The sequence below is a fragment of the Triticum dicoccoides genome, chromosome 2B (assembly GCF_002162155.2).
Source record: "Triticum dicoccoides isolate Atlit2015 ecotype Zavitan chromosome 2B, WEW_v2.0, whole genome shotgun sequence".
Classification (NCBI taxonomy): domain Eukaryota; kingdom Viridiplantae; phylum Streptophyta; class Magnoliopsida; order Poales; family Poaceae; genus Triticum; species Triticum dicoccoides.
This window is the reverse complement of record NC_041383.1, coordinates 139,297,972-139,310,079: the sequence shown is the minus strand read 5'-3', so window position 1 is coordinate 139,310,079 and position 12,108 is coordinate 139,297,972. Positions and strand designations below refer to the sequence as shown.

General features: G+C 40.1%; 1 protein-coding gene across 2 annotated transcripts in view; it reads right to left on the bottom strand.

Annotated features, from left to right (window-relative positions):
• Window positions 1-665: 665 nt before the first annotated feature.
• The window catches only part of LOC119362636 (ferredoxin-dependent glutamate synthase, chloroplastic-like), a 16,365-nt gene continuing 4,922 nt past the window's right edge, over window positions 666-12,108 (bottom strand). The window contains exons 8-33 of one of the 2 annotated variants that reach the window (XM_037627881.1): window positions 11,392-11,484; window positions 11,153-11,298; window positions 10,445-10,604; window positions 9,800-9,910; window positions 9,507-9,722; window positions 8,826-8,983; window positions 7,751-7,880; window positions 7,502-7,560; window positions 7,299-7,404; window positions 6,994-7,090; window positions 6,279-6,394; window positions 5,992-6,189; window positions 5,773-5,883; window positions 4,736-4,975; window positions 4,358-4,456; window positions 3,431-3,526; window positions 3,146-3,343; window positions 3,002-3,076; window positions 2,744-2,872; window positions 2,565-2,663; window positions 2,213-2,355; window positions 2,029-2,122; window positions 1,715-1,953; window positions 1,561-1,639; window positions 1,366-1,449; window positions 1,115-1,282 (exon numbers count right to left, since the gene is read on the bottom strand). In XM_037627881.1, coding sequence (XP_037483778.1) covers window positions 1,115-1,282; window positions 1,366-1,449; window positions 1,561-1,639; window positions 1,715-1,953; window positions 2,029-2,122; window positions 2,213-2,355; window positions 2,565-2,663; window positions 2,744-2,872; window positions 3,002-3,076; window positions 3,146-3,343; window positions 3,431-3,526; window positions 4,358-4,456; window positions 4,736-4,975; window positions 5,773-5,883; window positions 5,992-6,189; window positions 6,279-6,394; window positions 6,994-7,090; window positions 7,299-7,404; window positions 7,502-7,560; window positions 7,751-7,880; window positions 8,826-8,983; window positions 9,507-9,722; window positions 9,800-9,910; window positions 10,445-10,604; window positions 11,153-11,298; window positions 11,392-11,484 — 3,444 coding nt within the window. Of the gene's footprint in view, window positions 1,283-1,365; window positions 1,450-1,560; window positions 1,640-1,714; window positions 1,954-2,028; window positions 2,123-2,212; window positions 2,356-2,564; window positions 2,664-2,743; window positions 2,873-3,001; window positions 3,344-3,430; window positions 3,527-4,357; window positions 4,457-4,735; window positions 4,976-5,772; window positions 5,884-5,991; window positions 6,190-6,278; window positions 6,395-6,993; window positions 7,091-7,298; window positions 7,405-7,501; window positions 7,561-7,750; window positions 7,881-8,825; window positions 8,984-9,506; window positions 9,723-9,799; window positions 9,911-10,444; window positions 10,605-11,152; window positions 11,299-11,391; window positions 11,485-12,108 lie in introns of both variants that reach the window. The other variant, XM_037627880.1, reaches the window with a different exon arrangement.

Below are 12,108 nucleotides of genomic sequence, written 5' to 3'. Positions count from 1 at the left end.
AAAGGACTTGGACGTACCATGGTGGCATCCGATGGCAGCGACCTTGTCCTTTGGTGGCATGATCGGAGGCATTGCGGGTTGGGACCTCCGATGGCGGCGATGTGGATCAGGGACAATGGCAGAGCAACAATGGCGGTGAGCTACAGTGCCATCTATGCAGACGAGGCAGAAAAGAGAAGAGGAACAAGGAGATCAGGCAATAGGGGGGCATCTTCAAGCGATTTGGCACAGACCCTTGCGGCCAGTCGTACATGGCTGGCACATCCAAGTGTTCTTATATCCGCCCTGGATATGGATGAGGCATGGGTAGTACTGGTCAGCAAGGGCGTCTAGGCGGAGTTTGGCTGATCCGATTAGGTGGCGTTTTTCTGATCGTACAGGCCACCCACACGATTTGGTGTGGATATAGGACGTCCAATCGTAGATGCCTCGTAACGGTGGTTCACCTCGTTGTATCTTGTACGTATATGGCTAGTCCTCGAGCTGGGCGCCACGCTGTCGGGTGAAACCTAGCCGCGAGCTTTCCGGCTCTCTTCTCACACGCCGTCAAACCTCAAACCTCGGTGACGCTGGCGCCATCGAGTTAATAATGGAGATCGTTGAAGTTGGCCGACGCCCCGTAGAACTTGAAAAAAGAAAAACAATTTCCACCGATTATCGACACCTGAGAAGTCCTACTTCATCATACACTTTATTTATTTCTGTATACTGAACTAAAGCACATGCAACTCGCATGCCTACCACAGGACGGGTATAAATAGAAGAACTAATGTGTCGAGAACAAAAAATACAATTACACAGGCGAAGCCAGGAATCCTGTACAAGAAAGCAGCAGTTCAACAGGGGCCGGGCCTTGCAGCCAAGCGTCAGCGAACCAATTTACAGGGGTGGTTGGTTACCTAGGCTGCAAGACCGTGCAGAAGAATCTTCGACGGAATCTGCAAGCTCGTTTCCAGAAGATGCCTTGGACAGAGCTTCCACAAAATTGCAGCCTTTGGTGACGTTAGTGATTCAGAAGGACCGCGGTCTGAGAAAATCACTTTCAAGTATCGCAGTAAGAACGCTTAACCTCCGATTAGCTTTGATCATTTCGACGATTGGGCTTCGGCTAGTATCACTTGGCAGATTGTACTGCTGTTTTTTGCCTGGCAAGTACTCTCTCAAACTCAGCACAAGCTTCAGGCGAGTCTTCTTCGCTGGGTGGCACCAACTGCCAGAACAGTGGCAGATATGCCTCCCATTCGTTCAGAATTTTGGCACCTTTCGTGCTGCCCGTTTTTTCCTGTAAAAGCGACATCCAATTTATAAGAACATGGGGAGTGGCCAATTTGGGCGCAAAATTTTCCAAGAGTGCACTAGACTTACAACATAGGCCTCAATCAAGCCCTTGAGCTGCATCTGCCCAGCTGGAGCATTCACTCTCTGCATCTTGACAATCTCCTTGTTTACCTATTAAAACACTTGCACGTTATGATCTTGAGATGTGAATCCAAAAGGCTTTCACTAGATGCATGCTACGGGGCAGCTTAAGGTATAGCTACAGATTCCAAATTTGCGTACCTTCGGGACTAGTGTATCATCTTCATCTAGCATGTAGGCCAGGCCACCAGTCATTCCGGCTGCAACATTTCTTCCAACTCTGTGGATTGAGAAATATATATCAGGACAAGAAGGGCAATACACAAAGTGGGAAAAATGCAGACTGTGTACTTACTTGCCAAGTACAACTACGCATCCACCAGTCATGTATTCGCAGCAATGATCTCCTGTGCCCTCAACCACTGCTTGCCCAAGAGAATTCCGAACTGCAAATCTTTCTCCTGTCTTGCCTCTCACAAATACTTGACCACCCGTAGCTCCATACAGACAAGTGTTCCCAACTATAGCAGCATCCTCAGGAACAAATCCTGTATCATCTACAGGAACTACAACCAGCTCTCCACCCGCCATACCCTGTGAAAATGAAATAGAAGGCATTATAAAGCTGCTGGTCAGACAGTATTGTCAGTCCAGTTGAGCATTTAGTACCTTTCCCACATAATCGTTGGCCTCTCCTACTAGGCGAACATTCATGCCAGGTGTCAAAAAACAACCAAAGGACTGTCCTGCACTTCCGGTGAACCTGAAATGTTTGAAATTGTTCATTTCCTATCTTCTCATAATAAAAGTTAAAGGGCACAGAATTATGCAGACAAGAAAGTAGTTGACATACGTAATGTTCAGCTGGCCTGCAAAGCCTGTATCTCCATACTTCTTAGCAATGGCACCCGCTACACGGCCGCAAACAGCCCTATCAACATTATAAATTGGATATGTCTTTGAAACCTCTTTCTCGTTCTCAATCGCATCGGATACCTGCAAAATGCAATTATATAATTTAAGTAATGCTGCATACAGCAGAGCTTGGTTCCTAGCAACTATGCATTTCACTTTAGGCCACAATATCTATTGATCAACGTCACAGTTCTTTGTTTCCGATCAAAAAAATTACTAGGTGTACACAAATCTGCTCAGGAGGACAGTTGTTAATCGATGTAGCTAAGAAAAGCTATCAAAAACATTACCTCAGGATCTGCAAGGATTGTCTCGTCAAGAACAGGGCCATTAGAGTGGACGTCCTGGCTCCTTATCTGAGAGCTGCTCCATTTGGGTAATCCAGCATTCTGAAACGAGAACGCTGATAAATATAACAAGATAGGCAAGAAATGCCAATAACTCAAATGAGAATAGCTCAACTCCATACCATTAATAGGTATGCAAGATCAATGTGCTGCGTTTTCACCAAAGAGATATGCTTTGGCTTAAGTAAATCTGTCCGCCCAATTATGTCATCCAGTTTCTCATAACCTAACTGGGCTAATGTGGCTCGTACCTGGAACAGAAGCATGAGTACTTGAAATATGAGTCATGGTTACTCCCAAATTATGCATGACCAAATTTGCAAATCAAGCACAGAAAGAAGTTAACAGAAAAGACACCAGTAATGTGAGTGATGCCATACCTCCTCTGCAACAAAGAGAAAGTAATTCACAAGATCACCAGGAACACCAGGGAACCTAGCGCGTAGCTCTTCTCTCTGCAGGAGCATAGAATGTAAGGTATAACCAAGCAAGACAAACAAAAATATCAATTCTGCTGTTACTACCTGACTAGCAACTCCAACTGGGCAATTGTTTGTGTGGCAAATGCGTGCCATGACACATCCGGTAGCTATCATAGCTACAGAACCAAAGCCATATTCATCAGCACCCATGGCAGCAGCCAAAAGGACATCTAGGCCACTCCTGAATCCGCCATCCACCCTAAGTACCACCCTCTCTCTCAATCCATTTTGTATGAGTGTCTGAAGGAAGCTAACTAGGTTTAGAACAAAGAAAGTGATTTGATATTAAAAGAAACTGATTATATCAAGCAATTAAATGTAGAAAACCTGGTGTGTTTCCGTAAGACCAAGTTCCCAAGGACCCCCAGCATGCTTGATTGAGCTAATTGGGCTAGCTCCAGTACCACCATCATGACCTGATATCTGTATATTAAAATGGCATATTAGATCACCAAAATATGTATACTAAACCTCTAGTTCACCCATTAGACTTTGGATGAAACCACTCGCAACAAATTAAATAAGATTCCATAGCATGGTTTCTCTCAAGAGACTCAAATGATGTAACAACCAACAGGTTTAGTGTGCTCATCCAATTCATTAAACTAAATCGGCATCTTCATAAGTCATTGCTTACCTTATTGGTGTCTGTGTGTGCAATAAACATTTCTATATTTCTGGAATTTTTGTGTTCTGGGAATTTTTACTAGATTTCTGGGATTTTTCCCCAAAAAAACTCTGACAGATTATTGCATATAATTCACTAAAAAGTGATGTCTGTCTGTTACAGGACAAGTGCCACTATAGCAATGTCTAACAACTGGCTATTCACAGGGAGCGAGAAATTCATATTTTTCATACAAAAATGAACTATAATAGGAAGGTCTACCATCGTGAACATCAGACAGCAAATGTCACTATCTGCAGCATGAAATAGCAAAAGGCGGTTTACGCAGCCTCATGAGGGCCAACTTAACAGATACTCCCTCTGTCCGGAAATACTTGTCATCAAAATGGATAAAAGGGGATGTATTTAGACATATTTTAGTTCTAGATACATCTCTTTTTATCGATTTTGATGACAAGTAATTTCGGACGGAGGGAGTAGCACCTTACAGCAAAAGGTTAAGGATACAAAAAAATGTAAAATAACACTAAACCACAGAAGCATGGCCACTTACGGGATACAGATCCACGTACAATAATGGTATGAGCTAAATCAATGACTTATTAAAATTTTGATGTTTAATCTACCTGAATTACGTCTGCATTGGCCTTAGATACCCCAGAGGCTACAGTTCCAATTCCTGCTTCAGCTACAAGCTTTACCGACACCTTCGCTTTAGGATTGATCTGCCCAGTCAAATATGAATTAAATATTTGATTAGTACCAATAAATGGATTTGCTTCTCAAAGAAATCAATAATTAAACAGCATTGCTAATTGACACATAGGCAGCTTAAGGACTCTAATTCTTATGTGACGCACATAATTAATTTTGAAGCTAACATATAGGCAGCTGAAGGGCTCTAATTCTTATGTGACATACATAAAACTTATTTTAAAGCTAGCAGTTTCCCTTAGCACAAACATTACTTGTTGATATTGTAAAAGTAGTTGTGCAAAACAAACCTGATGTAGGTCAAAAATTAGCTGCGCTAGATCCTCAATAGAATAGATGTCATGGTGTGGTGGTGGGGATATGAGAGGAACACCAGGTTTGGAGTTTCTCAACCGAGCTATGTATGCACTGACTTTTTTCCCAGGAAGTTGACCCCCTTCACCAGGCTTAGCCCCTTGTGCAATCTTTATCTCAATTTGTTCAGCATTAACTAAAAATGTTGGTGTAACACCAAAACGTCCAGATGCAACCTGTGAAAGGATAGTACAAATGAGAACCAACTCAAATATATGAACCCACTGGATAGTGGATATAGTGTACCTTTGATTCAGGACACATAAATAAAGAGGTGGACAATATGCGTCCTACGTATTTGATACTAAAGTGCAGAATGAAAGTACCAAAACATGCTTCTACTTCTTTCCTTTTTCAGAAAAGCAGGAAACATTATCTATAAAGAAAATTTGGATATGCTGCCACTGCAGAGTTTCACATTTGAGAATGCTGACTACCATAGCACCCCGCACATAACTAGCACTGATAGACCTCCAATTCCTTCTGGAAACAGATACCTCCAGGGCAGAAGCGCAGGTGCCGAATTTCATTCAGTTACAGTAGCAAACCAGTAAACACCTTCTAGTGATGTACTGATAGAAGATTTTTTATGTTCAGCCCCCAAGGTAATCTTGGCCTGAAAAGACTCGTACTGGCCCCATTTTACAGGAAAACAAGCATACTCAACAGTGTGAATTTCCCCATATTCTAAAGGAGAATTGGCTACAAACAAGTTCATCTGCAAGAATGTTGTTGTTCAGAGCATTGGTTTTCAAAGTGCTCTTTTTAACCATGTTATCATAACAAAATTGAGTGGAATCCTACTCGGTATTTACTGAAGAATTCATAATGTAGCCATTATGAGAGTATGGTATCTCCCAGTGATAATTAGAGGAACCCATAGTCATGGTTTTGAGAATAGAAGCGTAATCTGCATCAAAATTATATATAATAGCCAAGGTAAAGTGCAAAAATAAAGCAGTTGATGCTGCACCTGCTTGATGGCACTTGTGGCGGTGTCCCCGTTCTGAAGACCTTTTAGATGAGGAAGTGTCGCAGAATACCCATCAACAACATCTGTAAGGGGACTCCAGCGGATTGGGTCCTGCGAAAGTAAGCAAGTCCATAAGCAGCTCTATGTTGCAGTTTCCACTGGAGCTGCTTGACATAACTAAATAGCTTTATTTTTCTAATGGATAGTTATAGGACCCACCTCACCACCTTCTCCTGAATTAGATTTCCCACCTATCCTATTCATTGCAATTGCAATAGCTTCGTGTGTTTCTCTGGAAATAGCGCCCAAGGACATTCCACCTGTGCAAAAACGCTCAACGATAGAGGTTGCAGGCTCAACTTTGCCAATAGGAATAGGCGTCCGTTCACTCTTTAGTTCTACAAGATCTCGAAGAACCTGCAGCGTAGAAGATATGGTAAACCAAAGGTGATAACGAAAAATTCTACAGGTTGCCCACCTGCTAAGTGACGATAAGCACCACTAACATTGACAGGACGGCTTGCAAGATGTTGTTGGTAGATGGTGTATGCATTATCACTTTTTTCACGAATTGCTTTGTGCAGCAGCTTTGACATCTCAGGATTGTTTGCATGAAATTCACCTATTCAGGAAGCAAAAGGCACCATGTTATTTCGTAATAAACAGTAAGATAATATTGCATTGCATATGATCCGACAAATTTATTAAAATGCAACTCCTTCAGCAACAAGAAGTGTAACTTTAGGGAGTCAGGAGGAGGTATTGTCAGTATTCATTATATGGACATACCTTAGTACCTATAACGCTAAAAAAGATAAATGGATTTAGCTATCACGTTAAGATGTAAGCATTTTTTATCCCTGGTTGGCTAGGACAAATCCGAACATTGCAATCGTACACCCCTGAAAAACAACACCCAGAACACCAAGGGCCCCTCCAGTACACCTCCTTTTCAACAAAACAAATTAACTAGAGACGAGAGGATCCATGAAGACACTTTGCTATTGGTGAATCGAAAGTAGGACTCAAGAGAGACATAGATTTCTCAAGTAGTTGTGACCTTTGTATGTTGATTGCACGTACAATTTGCCGCAACCAGATCTCAGGTCGTTAATTGACGTCATTTTAATTAAAAAATCATATTGGATTAAAATTGGCAGAACACAGGCACCCAACTCACAAAACCTAATTTTTTGTTACAGCTGATGAAAGAGATACTACCTCCAGGTCTGGATTGGATGAATCCGAAGTTTTCCAGCCTCTTTGCGGTATCTTCTGAGAAAGCCCTCACCCAGAATGATAGTGTTTCTCGACCAAGCTTTACAAGAAAAGGATAGAATAAAAGAAATGGAGAATTGTCAGTAGGTAACAGTCTCAAAAGAGATAACAAGGTACATGAACCAACTCAGGTGTTAATCTATTTAAACACTCTTCTAGACAGACGATGTACCAGGTCAACAAGAATATGGACACCAAAAAGAAAAGGTGTTGAAAAACTCATGACGATATGCATAATTGTGAATTACCTCATTAAGGGTGAGTCCTCCAATTTTCGATACACTCCCACAGAACGCAAGGTCGACAACTTCTTGGCCAAGACCATATATTTCAAAGATCTGAGCTCCACAGTAACTATCCAAAAGATGTGGACTCATTAAACAATTGCAGAAGTACTTCAACATACTGGCACCATTATTAAATTACACTGGATGGCAAAGATAAGACAAACCTTGAGAGCAAGGATATGCCCATTTTTGAGAGTATCTTGAGCAGGCCAGATTTTACTGCCTGAAAAACATAAACCAGTTAATAACAGATGTAAAATGGAACACAAAGATCACACTTGAACGCTCGACTACAGCATTAATGCACAAATGTAGTACTGAGCCCAACTATGTTCACACACGTAAGGGCAGCAGCACAACAACATGCAACAAAGTAGTCAAAACTCACAACTTACAAGCCGTCCAAATCATACCTTGATAAAGTTTCTTTGAGCCTGCTCGATGGTCACTGTGGGCATCTTGCCATTTCGCATCAAATTGACAGTTTTGTTGCTCAGCCTCCACTGCCGGCATGTTTCCAATGCCAGATATGGGCATATAGCACTAATGTGCAACATAAGAATGAATGTTAGTAAATCTAGCGACTGACACAACAATGTAACTTGAGAGCTAAATAGTTCATGGAGAATGTGCACAGCTGAATATAAGTTCTAACTACAAGTTGCTGAAGAACCAAAGGAATGATCGGATCTTCAAGAAATCCCTCCTAATAAATAGGTTCTAATTTGCTATTTTAAACTGGAACGAAGTCCAATTCCTCTACCTATCGTGGCTGCTTCATCTAACTGAATTATTTTTATCCTTTCTTCCTCTAACTCGGTACTTCTTTTGGATGATGATTCAGATATTTCAGAAAGGCTCCTCCTCTACCTTTTTTCACAGAAAAGAACCACACAGAAGCACTGCCTTAAGGGTATTCTCATTGTTTGTTAACAGCTTAGTATGAGGACTTAAGTTGTCTTATGTTCTACTCCCTCCGTTCCCACAGAGGACATCGACTGCTGATTCACAATTGTCGTTTATACCTCAGCCCTACGCCAATTGTCGAAGGAAATACTAGCCAAGTGGCTATGGTGCACTCGCTTGAAAAGGGAATTTATTTCTTCTGGAAAAAACTTGATTCAGTTTGATGTTTTATCAAATACTTCAGTTGATAATTTATTTCGATGCTACTCCCAGAAGATTTGCTATGCGATCCTGGAATAGGATAGTATTGGATATCTGAAGACAGAAATCATAATTCATAAATATACGTTGCAAAAAGTTGACATGCAAAGACATAAGCAACCAAAAGTGATGAATGACATTAGTCCACCTTGATTGCATTGTATGTATTCAACAGTCATGCTGGTTTAATAATCATGTTCATAAACTAACAGAGTGGGAGTTTATATATTCATCTATGCTGGATCAGAATATCAAGTGAAGCGAACATAAGTAATGATCTAGCTGTTACTAAACAGATCTTTTTAAAAATGAAAGTCATACCTGGCTCCATATCCTATCAAACAGGCAAATTGATGGGTGCTGAAACACTGAGCAGTGTCGGCAACAATTGAAGCTGACATGCGGAGGCCATTCTGAATCAAATGCTGGTGGATGGCACCAACAGCTAAAAGTATAGGGACGGCAGGCCGTGTTGGTTCCTACATTATACATTCGTTTAATTGCAATACAGGAAGTGTGTAAAAAAAATACATAATTCTATCTCCGTAGTGTATTGCATCGCACAAGAGAGATTCTGAAGTTGACAAAAAAATAAAGGCTTCATAACCTAGCACTGGATCACGATGTTTTCAAGTGAATAGTGCTCCTGGTGGATGCATAATTAGACAAAGGTAGCCCATGAATAGCAACTAACTGACACTTATCAAGGTACCAGTAAATCATTTTGTTGGAGTACTGTACTGGTGCACCATAGATGTAGATGGTAAGTACACATGTATTTGGATCTGGTACACTTTTAGAAATCAGTATTGCCCATTATGAAGCGAAGTAAAAACAAATTAAGTTCAAACCAAGCACATTCACTGCTTCTTACCCATTAAAAAAGAAAGGTGAACAAAAATATGAAAGCTACTTAAAATAAAGTTCGAGTCTATAAACAAGGAGCATAAAGATTGCTGTAGATATCTGTGTTAACACATTAAGAAGTCAGAAGCTACTCACAAGTGCTTCAGAACGATCGGAAAGCACAAGAAGTTGAGAACCACTTCTCACAGCAGCATCAGCTTCTTCACAAAGAGCCTTAATTGCATTCTCAAGGGAACCATCTAGACCTTTACGGATATTGAAGTATGTCGAGAGTACTTTGGGCTTCAATTTTGGGTCCTTCAATAGTGATTCTAGTTCACCTTCATTCAGCACAGGACTTGACAGGGTAACCTGAGAAGTCAATAAGATGATATCTAAATATTGCCCCAAGAATACAGGTCAAATCATTACCTTCAAAACTAACTAACCTGGTCAGCATTTTCAGGGCCAACCTCCAAGATGTTGCCTCGTTTACCAATGTTAACTTCAAGAGACATGACTAAACCTTCTCTGAGTGGATCAATTGCAGGATTTGTAACCTAGAAATTGAATGAGATACATTCATAAGACAAAGCTGACATGACTTTGATTAATAAGATAATTTGTAAATGAGGACCCGTTACTGCTGTGCAGCCACAGTGCGCCTGCACACTGTTCATGTAGGCTCAGTTGGTGCAGTATTAGTTGGCAAGTAGAGATCACACTAATTAGTTCCCATGTTTGTTCGGTTTACTTCCTTATTGATAGTATCATATCTTGTGCTTAGATTTACACCTCCATATAGATATACACCGTCTAAGGTATGTTTCTATGAAGATGGAGATTATTTCTTAGGGATTAAATCAAGTCATCCCTATAATTGAATGGATTGAAGATTTGGATGGAATTAGTTATTACTTCAAAATAACCTTGAAATGCGACTATGGAGATGTAATTTTCCCAACTAACTGTACTGTGGATAAGAATTTTTTGGCAAGGACTGCCAATATCGTGCAAGTATTTAAGGGTAATAGAGGAAGTTTCATAACCTAGATTTTTTAACACTATTACTGAAATGTTAAGGATTTACTGACCTGTGCAAATCGCTGCTTGAAATAATCAAAGAGCATGTGTGGCTTTTGTGACAACACGGCTAATGGAATGTCATCACCCATGCAAAATGTTGGCTCCTTCCCTTGTGAAGCCATTGTTTCAATTACCATTTGCACATCTTCACTGGAATAACCAAATGCCCTAAAAAATATATAATAACATTAAATTAAACATCAGGTCTGACTGACCATCTAATATTTCTAATTCTTACAATGTCTTAAACAACATAGGTAAGTTGTAGACATGGAGCACACGTTAAAATCAGCCACATTCTTTGGCAGTATATTTCTGGGCATGACATGATCAAAAGTAACATTTTTGGGGTTTATCATCTGAAATCTGAAAAAAAAAACTAATGCCCTATACTTCTGTATCAAGCTAGGTTTACTTCAGACATCCCATAATGTAATCTGTGGAAATCTTTTTGATGGATACAATATGTTGACCCAAATGATTTTATGTATATAGTTTAAAAAGGTATACATAACCCAGAAAGAGCAAAAGGCATTGCAATATATCATAACTGAAATAGTCAGCCACAAGTCCACAACCTTCTCAACATAAGCATCAGGCATATTGCCAGACAGACATACATACATACATGTTAACTCTTGGAACAAACATAAGCAAATAAGTACAAGGGGAAAAGTAAAGAGGAGTTCAATAGAGCAATATTTCATGGTTCTTACTGCTGATGTCTCAAAATTGTTTCATTGTCCATGACAGGAGAGGATTGGAAGTTGACAGGCTTTATTGAACGTGTACTTTCTTGCAACCAAGTTCCATAGGGTTTTGCTGAAGCCACATTCTTCTTCACTTCTGTGTTTTCAAGGACCTGGGATGACTCGTGAGGTTTAGAATCTACATTTTAGAAGACTCTGATGATCAAAGGCGAGACAAGGAAAAGATTGTTTTATTTTATTCTAACCTGACCAGTCTCTAGGTCAACAGTTATCATCATTCCAGGACCTAATCTTCCTTTCATTACTACCTTCGACTCATCCATCGGTATAACACCAACCTGTAGATTTTCATTAATACAGCTAGTCAGTTGGTGAGAATGCTACAAAGTAATACTTGCCAAACTCTTGTAGAACATTTGAGAATGTTTCCACACAACAACAAAAAAACATTTGGGAATGTGATCCAAGGTTACTTCGTCAACTATTAGCATATAGTTAAATGACATGCTTTTAAAATAATCAGATCAGATTCAACTACCAAGAGATGGTCAAAAGGTATTACTAGAGTATAAACTCTTATCTAATAAGCTAGACTAGTCAAACTACAACCATAAGAAGCATCATGTATGGTAACTACAGTTTTATCTTTTACTCTCTGAGTATACTCATCAGCAGAACAAAGGATCTGGTGTGAGGGAAGTTTATTTAAGACAAAGCGAGCATAAAAAAATTAACTTCCAATCTTGGTACTGTGTACTCTCTAGTAGGATGGAAGTACTGCACAATATGAGAGAACAAGCTGAGAAGTGTACCCCAAAAATACGTTAAAATGTCAAGTTATTGACACATGCCTACATCCAAGTCAAGTCTTGCAACGCAAAAAACAGATTGATAAAAAAGTACTCCCTCTGTCCCGAAATGTAAGACGTTTTTTGACACTACGGTAGTATCAAAAAACGTCT